This window comes from Manacus vitellinus, unplaced genomic scaffold, assembly GCF_001715985.3.
Source record: "Manacus vitellinus isolate BGI_N305 unplaced genomic scaffold, ASM171598v3 scaffold_14_pilon, whole genome shotgun sequence".
Taxonomy (NCBI): Eukaryota; Metazoa; Chordata; class Aves; order Passeriformes; family Pipridae; genus Manacus; species Manacus vitellinus.
In genome coordinates, this window is record NW_021939063.1 from 9,977,421 (window position 1) to 9,990,268 (window position 12,848).

The 12,848-nt window shown below is 45.5% G+C and overlaps 1 protein-coding gene across 5 annotated transcripts in view; it reads left to right on the forward strand.

Moving 5' to 3' along the window:
* GRIP2 (glutamate receptor interacting protein 2) overlaps nt 1-12,848 on the forward strand; it is a 123,998-nt gene that overhangs the window by 60,857 nt on the left and 50,293 nt on the right. For all 5 annotated transcript variants that reach the window (XR_001920122.3, XM_018068443.3, XM_018068442.3 and 2 more), the window contains exons 2-7: nt 3,372-3,452; nt 6,583-6,718; nt 7,501-7,646; nt 10,442-10,528; nt 10,816-10,891; nt 11,398-11,543. Coding sequence is in view for 4 of the 5 variants with exons in the window: in XM_018068443.3 (XP_017923932.1) it covers nt 3,372-3,452; nt 6,583-6,718; nt 7,501-7,646; nt 10,442-10,528; nt 10,816-10,891; nt 11,398-11,543 (672 nt within the window). In the remaining variant the exon portion in view is untranslated. The remainder of the gene's footprint in view (nt 1-3,371; nt 3,453-6,582; nt 6,719-7,500; nt 7,647-10,441; nt 10,529-10,815; nt 10,892-11,397; nt 11,544-12,848) is intronic.

Below are 12,848 nucleotides of genomic sequence, written 5' to 3' on the forward strand. Positions count from 1 at the left end.
GATTAAAAAAAAGAGTTATTTTCCCAATTTTAGGGAGTAAATAGATTCATGAATTTTCAGTGCTTGGGCTGGTGCTGCGATTTGGGCCGACTGAGCAATCAGGCTGGTTACCAGCCTCACCTCCCAACTGATGCTGTGCTAGGCAGGAGAAATAACTGAGAGCACAAAGAGAAGGAGTTCCTTGAAAAAGAAAAAAACCCAACAAAGTAACCCCTACCACAAAAAAAAAAAAAAAAAAAAAAAGCTCATAAAACAGTGACTCCATTAATACCAGCTTGAGTGGCAGAGCAGGAAATCGGCTGCAAATGAACAAAGCGCCGCGCGGCAGGGGATGCTCATGCAAGCAAATGCCAATTCCCATTTCGGCAGGCGGCGTGTGGCAGCTCCCTTTCCTGTTCAAACGCTTTAGCCAGATAATGAGTGAAAAAACCCAAACATTTTTCACATAATCAACTGAGTTTGGAAGGGAGAAGCAATAGAGGAAGGGGAGCTGTGGTGCTAATTACTTGCCGGCTGACGGAGCTGTCAGCGTGGGACGGGGCAGGGCGGGGAGCTGCTAATTGCCGGCAGCGGCTGTAGCTCGGGTCACTGCTCTTGACCACTTGGCTGGTGGTGAAAGTTGTTGTTAGCGCACAGGCAACCCGGTTGCTTGCTGAACGGGAAGCCGAGGCATGTTTGCCAACAGCTGTTGGGGTAGGGAGGGAAACCAGTAGCGAACTGGGGTTTCGTATCAACATTGATTGGGGTTGTGATGGGGAAATGAAGCACAGAAGGGTGCTGGTGGCTGTCTGGTCCAGGGCGGTGTGTTTATGTGAAACAGATGGTTCACTGCTTTAGTTTGCCAGCAGATTATGGAGCTGGCTTTGAACCATCTTGCGTGGTTTCCCAGGAATGCAGGGATCCCATCCGCAGCAGAACGTTGCTGCCTTGAGCGTGTTAGCTGGGGTCAGAGCTGTCAGCAGTGCTCTCAGGGGGAAGGCAGCTGCACTCGGGGGTGCCCTCACCAATACAGTGTCCAGTGGGACCGAAGGCACACTGATGCTCCAGAGCCATTGAGAGGCTCCAGCCCAGGATGTCTCAGAGTGTATTGCAGGTGCCATTTGCAGAATTACCTCCAGGGCTGAAAAAGCGGCTTCGTGCTGGGCATCTTGAGTTTGGGGTTCCTCTTCCAATGTGCTGTTGCATTTGGGAAAGAAATAAAGGGAGGTTGTAGCTGTTGGGCTGAATGATGTGGGCAGGGAGCAGTTAGATCAACATTGTCCTTCTCCTCCCCTGGGAAATGCCACCTTGCTTTATACTCCCAAGCTATCTGTGTTAATCTGACTCTGCAGTTCTGCAAGGGGTGGGATGACAGAGGGAAGGTAAGGCAAGACATTAGGAAAAATCTTCTGGGCAGAGAAAATAAGGTGAACACAGCCAATGGTGGCAGAAATTGAAAGCTCTGAATTTGTAACACTATCAAACAGCTACTGAAGAAAAGCTGGTGTAGTTTTTTTTTTTTAATTGGATGCTGGAGCTAAACTGTCCCAACTAAATTAAACTTCTTTCCAGAGTCATTAAGCCCAGATTAACCCTGACCCTGGCCTCCCCATCACCCAAGGAGCCATTACTATTAAAAATGCAAATTTCATGTTCAAGCCTTCTGCTCTCTGAGTGATTCCAGGCTGTACCAGCACCTGTCTGAAATGAGTGGCCCACCTTGGTGCTTGTTGTAACTCACCTGCTGCTTTCACTGTCAGCTTTGAGTAATGCTGCAAGATCTCCATGGTCAGGACAGTGCTGTTTTACCCTACCTGTTCTTCCTCTTTTTTTTTTTTTTTTTTGAAAAGCACAGCTTTGTTCCCCTGTTTCACAGAGGTCTGAATGTCTGGGTACCAAAGTTAAAGTGATTTGGCAGTAGTGGTTTGGCATAGTTTGGTGATGCTCCAGGCCAAGTGCTACTTCTTACTTCATTAGAAAGCTTCAGTTTAGTGGTGATGAAAAAAACATTCAAAGTGACACACGAGGAGAGTCCAGGGCCTGGATATCTACATTGTCCTTCTGTGGGCTGCAAAATTTGGGCTGAAAAACTAAGTACTGTTTATTTTTCAGCTTTTTATGCTTGAAAGCCAAAACTTTTCACTGAGTTTTATCAACTTGTGAAGTTACTTCAGCTGGGGCAACAAGAATTAACACTGGGTAATTTTTTCTGTTATTTTTTTTTCTTAATTACTTTAGGTGGAAGCTTATTTCATTTTACTTTTAAAAAGTGTTCAAGCCCTTGGGCTTGAGCATGTGATTCAGTTTACAATATCATTTTCTGTTTGTGGGGGAAATGGGCTGCCAGCAACTGAACATGTGGTTTGGCTCCTCTCTGTACACACCCCTGGAATGGGGCTGAACAAAAGTCATTCACTTTGTATAGAGCCAGACAAAAATCTTCTCTGTAACTTAAATATAACTTAAGGGCTGTGGACACGAATAAATGGATAAGGCTTTCAGTAACCCATATTTATACTGTCACGTACAGCTTCTAAACCTTCACAGCTATTGAAAAATTTGGAATGGCAATCCAGGAATGTGGTCACTGAGAATGGGAGTTATTTGATACTACATGGTTACTGGAAATTCTTGATTGAAAAAGCACCAGCTTTTTAGGAAATACTATAAAAATAGACATTTTTAGGTGGATGGCAATGACATCTGTAGATCTCTGCAAATAAGCTCTGTGATAACTCTGTAGGAGTGTTCCAGTAGGAGAATACAAAGATATTTAGATACTTTAAATTTCAGCTTATGCTGGGTGCTGCATTTACAGTGCATAATACTATTCTCTCTTTGGCTTTTTTTTTTTTTAATCACTTAAGAGAAGGTGCTCTCTATGTTGTACAAAGGCTGGAACAGCAGCAGGAAAATGTGACTTTGAAATAATGGGATCTATAAGAATAGGCAATTTCATTCAAGTATAGTGATTTAGTGCCCTGTTAGTGTCCTGATGTATAACTCCATTTCCAAAGACTATAAGTTTCTTCACAAGCATAATGACAGGCTTAAAACTTGAGACTAATGCCACAGCTTTCTCTGTCCTCAGCTCTTCCACATAATTGCAGGAGTAAGGGAATTTTGTTCTCTCCTAACAGATTAGTTCCAAGAAGAATAAATCAGATAATGTTATTGCCTTCTTGTTTCCTTCCCTCCCTCTCTATAAGATGGGATAGCCCATGTGGTGCAGTGCAAAGCTGGGGCTGGGTGTTGTTTTTCCTTGCCTGAAGTCTGTGATACAGATGTGATCCCAATCCCAGTGTCACCAGGACAACTTTTTAAAGTGCTCTGGTTCAGTTGTTTGTGGCTTTTGGTACTAATTTCAGCTTCTGTGTTTGCTCTGCTCGCAGACGATGGCCCTTACTCGAAGGGGAGCAAGGACTCTGGTGGGATGGACGCAGCCCTGGTCTCCAGGAGGCAAAGCATCCCAGGTAAAGGAGGGGATCAGCTTCTGCCCTAAAACTTTGTGGCATCTGTTACACTTTACCTGGATACCCCTAGAATGGGTAAACCCCTCCAAACACTAGTTTTGGTGCATCTATCAGAAAGGCTTTTTCCTGGAGGGCAAAAATGGATGGTAGTAACTGGTCTCAGTGAGTGGTATGTTACTGGTGCAACCCCTGTCTCGTGTAAAACCCTTGATAGTGGCTACAGGGAGACAAGAAAGGACTGATTCCTGCGCTGGACTGGCACCCACAGAGAAGAAAACAGCAGTAAAGGAGAGAGGGAAGAAGCGCTGCCATAGCTGAGCCTGTTGGGTGACTTGGAGTATCTGCCAAGCTTTGTATTTGCCATGTGGGACTAAGTTTGTTTGGATATTTAGTCAGTCACAGCAAATTTTTGTGTGAGCTAAATCTTCCCATGCAGAAACACCTCTGGGGGCTGAAAACGAAGTGAAGAAGTGATAATATGTTGCCTCTGGTGGTGCTGAACTTCGTCTGCCAGCAGGTCTGGATGGGCTGCTCATTTCCTTCCTTAGGAAAGCCAAGGTCTTGATTTTGACTTTTGACTGTTAATGATCCAGTCAGAGTTTAGTTCAGTGTGTTGTAGAGGATGAGGCCCTTCTGCTATTGCTTCATCATTCAGCAGTTGTTCTAGGGGATATTCTGTGTCTTCTGGGGCTTCTGCAACATAATACTGCTGTACCACAACTCTGATGGGGAGAGGCTCACAAGAGCCAGTATGTCCAACCTCCTCATTGAGGCATCTCAATGGGGAGGGCAAAATTCAGATGTGCTCTTTCTGCCCTGGGATCCTTTGAGCAGCAAAATCCAAGCAACAGAAGAAATCCAAGACTACTCTTATATGGCACTCAAAGACTGTGTCTTGAAGGCCCAGATCCTCCATAACCAGCTCACTATGTATGTCTGTGACAGTGGCAGTAGATTTATAGAGGCATTAGTCAAAATCCCTTATTGCTCTACTTCGATCCACTGATCTCAGGGACTTCCCTTTTTTTGAAGCAGTGATTTCTCCTTGAACCCGTCACAATGGGTAATTGCACTCTGGGAGTTCTCATTTTAAACACTTATCAAGGATCGAAATTAAACCCCATTGAAGAGCTAATAATCTCCCCTTGCAGCACCATCTGTGTTGATCAGTCGTGTCTGTAGTTGAGAGGAAATTTGCAGGATAGTGCCGGATGGTGTTCCTTCCAGCACGGTGGGGAGTCCCACCAAAGTTTCTGGCAGACCCTGGGATCCTGGCTTGGTGAATTAAAAACTAAGTTACTGCGGTTGGCAGGGGATCAAAACCTGACTTTAAAGAGCAGAAGTATTATGGACCTGACATTTTTACAACGAGCTGCCAGTGCCACGTTAAATGGGTGCCCAGCAGGGCCTAAGCGCCTGCCAGACGTGCTAGATTGCAAAGAGGTTCCCTACTCATCAAGTGCACAAATTATTCTTGGAAGTGCTTTACGAAACAGGTAGTACATGACAGGATGCTAAGTGAGGTGCAATTTCTGGTGTCATGGTGACTTTACAGAGGAGCAAAGTGCTAGTGATGAGGCACCACAGTGCCAAACGAGGCTGTGTTTTGGATGGAGGGAGAGAGCCCTGCACCAGCATGGATCTTCTTTGTCAATATGCTATTTAAGGGGCCCTGCCTTGCTCTGGAAATCACAGTGTGCGAGAGGTTTCAAAAGTTCCCTCACCAAACAGCATCTCATCCAAGCCTGGTGAGGTTTGCTGTGCAAACAAGCTCCTGGGCCATTTGCAGCGTGGATTTCAGTCCAGATCTGTGGGACAACTGTTTGTCATGTGCTGCCAATGCCCATCATCACCTTCTCCTGCACAGCCTTGGAGAAAGGTGCCCTGTGTGAAGGTGACTGGTTTCCTCCTGTAAAATTGTGGGAGACAGTAGAGATGGATGGATCACATTGTAGACGAATTGTGTAAAAGCTTCTTAGAGGAGGCTCTAAGATGTGGAAGGTGGCAAGATGTGGAAGTTGTCCTATTTGCCCCAGGGCTAGTCACCCTTTGAGCAAAGAGTGTAGGGTCTGTCATATGGAGTAGTACAGAGCTGCCTTTTGCCAAGTCTACAGAGCTCTTGGTCTTTCCTTGGGCCAGAGCTGGCTCTCCTGCTAACTTACTGCCCTTGTCTGTGCCAAATCCAGAAGATGGAATAGTTTAGGGACCCTGTTTTTGTAAAATCCAGACATGAGCTGTTATGGGATCAAAACTGATACCAGATTGGGCTTATATGTAGGTGCTGGACAGACAGGAATGTTGTCTTGGACTAGAGCAAGGTAAAATATACACTGCCTGCAGCACACAGAGAGCAGTACTGCTGCAGCAGGTGGGGAGTGTTCACCCCCTAAACTTTGACATATGTATTATGGCAGGCAGTGCATGTGGAACCAGTCACATAAAAGTGACTTGTCTTCAATTCCAGCTGTAGATGAGGTGAGTAATAGGGAGTTTGACTTGGACCAGGTGCAGATGGATGGGTAAACTGCTGTGAATGAATGCAGGTCATGTCTCCTTCTCCTTCCCCTAATGATTGCAGGATCCTACTCCTCTTCACATTATGTTCTTTATCTCCCAACTGTATTGATGTCTCAAGATATTTTTTTAATCGCAGTATTTTAAGATCCACCCTGTTCTGTCCATCCTGGCAGCTACTGCAGGTCCACAGCATCTTCCTAGCATGTGACTGCCTGACATGTAGCCCTGTTAGCACCCTCCCCTCTCCATATTAAGGGAGATCCCTGAGGTGATCTCCCTAGACCATTGCTGAGATCCCATAATCCTGGTTCTGATTTCTTTCACTGCCTTCAGCACCTTGAAACACAAGGTTTTTATTCTCTCACAAGCCGTCATTCCTCTGCCTTATCTTCCTTGGTCCTGCCTGCCAGCCCTGCATGCAAACACTTCTGTGGATCTACCAGGGCACACTTCTGTTTCACAACTTAATTTTAAATAGACTGATGCTTTCTCTTCATGCTTGTACAAATCATCCCCGGTCTTCTTTCCCACTACCTCTAGGAAAAGGATGTCCTTAAGATTGGGAGGAATGTGCCTTCCACTGAGATGTTTGTCTTTATTCCTGATCTTTCAGAGGAGTTCAGAGGGGTCACCATCGTGGAGCTGATTAAGAAGGAAGGAAGCACCCTTGGGTTAACCATTTCAGGTGGTACAGACAAAGATGGAAAGCCAAGAGTCTCCAATCTGAGGCCAGGAGGACTGGCTGCAAGGTGAGAAATGGAAATGGGTGCAGAGAGCACAGCAGAACTGGAGAGTAATAGTCGCATGTTCCAGCTACTGAATGAATAGAGTTATAATTAAGGTTGTTGGCACCCAACTCCCTTTTTTCAAGTGCCCCAGAATGCAAAGTTGTTGCTTCAGTAAGTAGAACGTCTTCTATTTTGAGTTATTTCCTATGCTCTGTGCAATTATGCTCTGAAATTTTGTGTAGGGATATTAGGGATTCTGTGAAATTAGGCAGCCTTGTCAGGAGAGCTGCATGGTACAATACATCTTGATCAAGCTAAGTGGTTTAATATTGTATCTGCTCTGAATACTGAGTCTGTAAGTAACGTTATTGGCTCAGAAAAGGAATGGGCAAAGAGAGGTTCCAAGAAGCAGAGAAAGGGAAGGAGTATTTGAACAGTTTTGCAGAAAACAGGCAAAAGGAAAGAAGTTTTCTTTTTCCCTGCTGGATTTTTTTCTTCAGACAGCTCTTGGTGTGCTTTTCTTTGACTAATTGCTCTACATGAATGGGAACTGAGCAACAAAAGAGAGGTTGTGAACGCGTACGCTGCGGCTGTTGCTATATGTACAGATCTGAACACTTGCCACCAGGAAAGATAGATGGCTTCAATTTTAGCACTTCCCTGTGATAGCAGACAGCTGAGATCAACCCAGCATTGGTGGCTTGTTCAAAAACTCCTCCAGTTACCAGCCAGCCGTGCCCAGGCTGGATGTAGCAGAGACTTTGTGCTACCACTGCTTTTTTTTGCTTTTTATTTCTTTGCAGAAGCGACCAGCTGAACGTCGGGGATTACATCAAGTCAGTGAATGGCATTAACCTGACCAAGCTGCGGCATGATGAGATCATAAGCCTGCTGAAAAACGTGGGCGAAAGGGTAGTGCTGGAAGTAGAGTATGAGCTTCCGCCAGCCGGTGGGTGCCTCCCTCATAACGCTGCTCTCCCTCCCTGGCTGCTTTTTGTCCTGGGGTGCAGATGGACTTGCTCGTGCATTGGCTGCCATGGCCAAGGCAGTGTCCAGGGGCATTTTGACGTTGCCTTCATCTGCTCTCAGCACGGCGGCGGGTGCTGCGGAGCTGTGTGCAGTCGGAGCAGAGCGCTTTTTCCAGCACAGTGGGTGCCTGTTCATGCACACCGGCAGGGGATGGCTGATTAGGTCTGTCTTGCCTCGGAGTGACTTGGTAGCGCAGGCCAATCTGCCTCCTGATGCTGCTTCAGCTTGTTTTTCTTTTTCCCTTTTGGAGTGTGGCTACGGGAGGTTTTATTCAGTCTTAAACATGTATTGCCAGATGCTCTTTTCAGAACTGTGGCAAGTGCTGTTAGTCCTCAGGATGCTTTGAAGTGTTATGTGTTTTCAGAAGGGAAGCTGAAGCAATCTGCTCTCCAGCTAAGGGGCCCTGGCAGGAGCTGCCAAGCCCAACTCAGTGGACTTGTGTCCTGATGTGGGAGACTGTGTGCTCTTGCCCTCATTCGTTTTGATGATTGAGATTTCTGATTAAAACAAATTCCTCGATACAATTTCTCATCACAGTCTTTCCACTGTGAAAACAATCTCCCCAGTTATTAGTCATTCCATTACCCAAATCAATCAGAGGATGATTGGGCAGAAGAAATAGAACAACTAAAAATAAGATGACAGGAAAAACAAAACTAATGAAATCTAAACATTTTGCCCCAGATAGGAAGCTATCTTACGCTTCATAGCTTTGCTCTAGCTGCTGCCTTTATATGAAAAGTATTCAAGATATAAATGAATATGTAAAGCCCAAAAAAGAGAAAAATCCAATCTGGATTAGTTGAATCTCTATCCATCATTCCCCTCTGTTCTGCTGTAAATGTTAGTGAGCTTTTGCATACAACCCTACTAAAGCCAACTGTGGCTCAAGTTTTCCATGTTCTCATGCTCCCCAGGCATGACCACTCTTAACCTTTTTCTGTGTCTGTGAGCCTGGCTGTCAGGGATCTGATAAGCTGTACTTCCCAGCTGAGGAGCGGTGCCAGTGCCGCATGGCTCAATCAATAGCAGCGATGCGAAATGTCCTCCTCTCTGAATGAGCAGGAAGAGCACACTGAGATACTGACTTCTCTCCAGTGACATTATTGGGGCTGTTTATGAACGATCCAAACAAAGAAGCACCGCAAAATACAGGGAATTGTCAATTATTGCCTGGTTCCAATTCATTGTGGGCTTTTATCTGCTGTGAGGGTTTGTTATTGCTGTGTGTACTCGCCTCTCTCTCCCTCTCTTTCCCTGGGCAAAGAGCAGAAATACAGTGCAATTCAATAGCTCATGCTTGTTGGTTTGAATTTTTCTCCCCACTTTGTAATCTCCTTCTGTGGAAGAGATCTTGCAAGTCCAAGTCCAGTTTTCAGGCCACTGTGTCATATCATTCTCTTTCATAAATAAACTGAGTCCCGGATTAACGCTAGCTTAGATTTCCCTGCTCCTGCTGATCTTAGGAAAGGCTGTTGCAGCACTTCACGTGTGGATGCTTAGGACAGAAATTGGATGGTTTCTGAACTCATTTGTGGATGCTTTATACCCTGTTCTTGGTATTTGAGTATCACCCCTTATCTGTGAACCTTCCCGTGCCCTGAGTTTTTCCCTTCTGGAGTATTTCTGGGCTGTGTCCCTGTTAGCTGTCTGCACTGCAGCAGGAGCAAAGTGGGGACAGTGTTTTGGAGGTTTATTTGGCCTTGCTGTAGCCTGATCCCCAGGGCTGTCTGCCTGTAGGGTGGTACCATGCCTCCACTCCATGTCTTTTGGGTTAGCTTAAGGGCTGGTTTAACCCTAATTTGAGTGCAGGTTGCAAGCCCTCAGGGTCCTTGGCAGTGAGGATGGAAGGGAGATTCACTTCAAAAAGCCCCTCCTGAGCCAAGGGAAATGCCAGTGTGGATGTGCCTAGGGCAGCATTCAGCTCCAGTTTGCCAGGTTGAAGTCAAGTTTCTTAGTCTTTTTTTTTTTTTCCTGATTATCCTTGTGGCCATTCATGGAATTTTCAGAGTGGACCAGGCTGAAATGCCATATGCAGTTCTGGATGGAGAAGACTGGGAAATTGTCCCGTATTCCCTGCAGTAGTGCAATAAATCATGAAATAGCAAAGGATGACAAGGGTTAGAAACAGTTTCTTTCTTTTTCTCTTTACTTTTGTACATTTTGTATTTTGTACAAATAGTACTGTGTATTTAACATAAAATTACTGAATTGCCCCTGGGATCAGTTTAAAGATTCACTTAATCTTTTTTAAATCCAAAATATGAGAGGTAAGGGAAAAAACCCCAACCTTTTCCACTGAGGATTTGGGATTTTCATTTTCTTTAAGGTCAGCCAGTGACTTGATTCCTTATGCTGCTGGGTTTTTTTTTAATAAGTTTCTATCTGTGGCAGAAGCTTTTGAGAAAAGCTGAACACATTAAAGCCAGTTGATAAACGAGATGGTTTTACTTGAATGTCAGAGTATTTACCAAGACAAATTTGAGGAGAGATGCACTGCACTGAACTGGTGAAATCACCCTAAAACATGATGGTTGGCTCTGATGAAGGTTCGTGTGTCTGGGTTGGACTCTTTGGCTCCAAATAGGCAAGATACAATATGGGCTTTGTGCTGGACTTTCATTTCAATGATGTTTGGAGGAGTTTTGATACATTTTGCAGGATGGTTGGAAAAGGTTTATCTGGGGGTAACTGGGTCTTTCTCTCTTCCTCTAGTGCCAGAAAGCAGTGCTGGCATTATTCCCAAGACCATAGAAGTTTCCCTCTACAAGGAAGGCAACAGCTTTGGCTTTGTGCTGAGAGGTTAGTAGATTCTCCAAAGAAAAGCAGAGGGGACAAACACTGGCAGAGGTGATTTGGGAAGTGGGAAAATAAGACAGTGAATGTCATAAACTTCAGCTGAGCAATAAAAGCGTATCCTGGAGAGAATCCATTGCAGCCTTCAAGAACTGCCAGCTGTCTGATCCAGGGCAGTCGTTTTGCTTTCAGGCTGTGTCAGCTGTTGTGTGATAAATGTCCCTTCTTTCTCAGCACTCTCATTCAGACTTTTAAACCTCCCGTGACTTTCGGCTTTCCTGGTTTGATTCCAGGGGGAGCTCATGAAGACTGGCACAAGTCCAGACCGCTGGTGCTCACCTACGTGAGGCCGGGTGGCCCAGCAGACAGGTACTGCTCGTGTCACACCTCTGGCACCTGCTCTCACAAGACAGACCTGCAGCTCTCACCCTGCTCTCGGATGTGTGTCATTCTTGGCCTCCTTGCTGGTGCCTCCCCAAGGCTTCTCGTGCTGGTGGTGTGGAATGACAGAGGTGGTGTGGGGCCTGTGGAATGTGGGGAGGAAGGACCCGGTGCTCACAGGCTGACTCATGTGTAGATGTTATAGCTATAAGCAGAAACTCCTCTTCCAGAGGCAGCCACTTCATTAGCCCCGTGCAGATGAATCGCTGATGCTATTTTGGAAAGCAGGAGTCAGTCTATCTACACTCATGCTCATAATTTAGTATGATGGGCCTTGTACTATAAATAACCCAGACTATTGTCCCACTGAGTATATATATAGCTAATTTATCTGTAGAAATATAGATAAATATATAAACAGACATAGATTATATATCTAAATATAAATAAATACATATAAACAAAAAAAAAATTTTGCCTGTGGCTTCTTACAGGGAAGGGTCCCTGAAAATTGGGGACAGGCTGCTGAGCGTTGATGGGATCCCTCTGCACAGCATGACCCACGCTGACGCCCTCAACATCCTGCGGCAGTGCAGCCAGGAGGCACTCTTCCAGATCGAGTATGATGTGACCATCATGGGTAAGGACAAGATGGTTGTGATGGCATCTTTTTTTACTGACTGCCTGGAAAGTATGTGAGACTGGAGACAGTAATTGGGGTACTCAGTTCCAGTGGAAAAATCGCTGAGCAATGTGCTGCCAGCATGGGTGTAGGGGGTGTAGAGTTCAAAGCTGGATTAGTTAAATGCATTTGAAATGCTCTTATCCAGTGATGTGTCTCGATAGGAATGATGAGTGGTTTTAGAGGAGTGGGGGAAAAGGGGATTTTGTAATGTAGGCAAAGAGGGCATAGGAGAAGTCAGAGTTAAAGGAGGCTGGAGCACTCTGCCAACACTGCAAATAGGGCTATTAAATGTGTGCAGGGGAGTGAGCTGCATGCAGGCAGAGACTTGCTCTGGCTTTGGTTCTAAATTTTGACCCTACTTAATTCTGGAGCTATTTTTCTTAGAAATGTTACTTCAGATCTGCTTCTGAAATAAATGAGGGGTGATCAGCAGATTGACCCCAAGTAAGAGAGAATTTACTGGAGGGCAGAGGATGGGCATTTCTAAAAAGCATTTTACGCAGTAGATATTAAGTTTGAGGGTTTAGTGGGTTGGTGGTTGAGGTTTTTTTTCATTTGATTTTCAGTTTCAAGCCCTGGAAAAGGGTTTATTATTAGCTACTGTAAAGGCATTTTGAACTGGCTTTGTGGCACAGAGCTGTTACTGCAGGGAGTGTTGTTAATGAGTTTAAGGTTACCACAGAGTTCGAAGCTGTGTTGGTTCTGGAAGCTCATTGAGCTGTGTGTTAGTTTTTGATATTGCATATGTCTCCAGAGGGGTTTCTGCCTCCACTGGAGCCATGAGCTGGACTAGGCTGGGGTCTTTTCCACAAATCTTGTAAACCGGTACAGCATGTCTGAGACTGGAATCCAAGTGAGGAATAGGAGTCCATCAGGTTGTTTTCTAATTTGTCAGTGTGGAGGAAAATGAAAAGGATCTGAAGCTGAGAGGGTTGGATACCGTGTCACCCCCAGGGAAAGAGAGCTGAGAACACCAGAATTCGCTCCATGCCATGTGCAAGAGGGTTGCACCAGGATAAGGGAGCTCCCTGTGGCAGCCCTGAGGGCTTTCTGCTTCCTGTTGAGTCTCTTTCCCTCAAACTCTCCCCTTCCTTTTGGCAGAAGCTCCACAAGCATGGACATACCAGCTCTCCCCTGGGGGAGGTGGCTGCCAGGAGCTGGGCAGCCATGTGCCACACAGACACCTTCTCCACGAGAGAGCTGGAAGCAAACGCTGATGCCTCGGCAGTTGCTTGCACTCTACCTGGATTCTGCCATGTT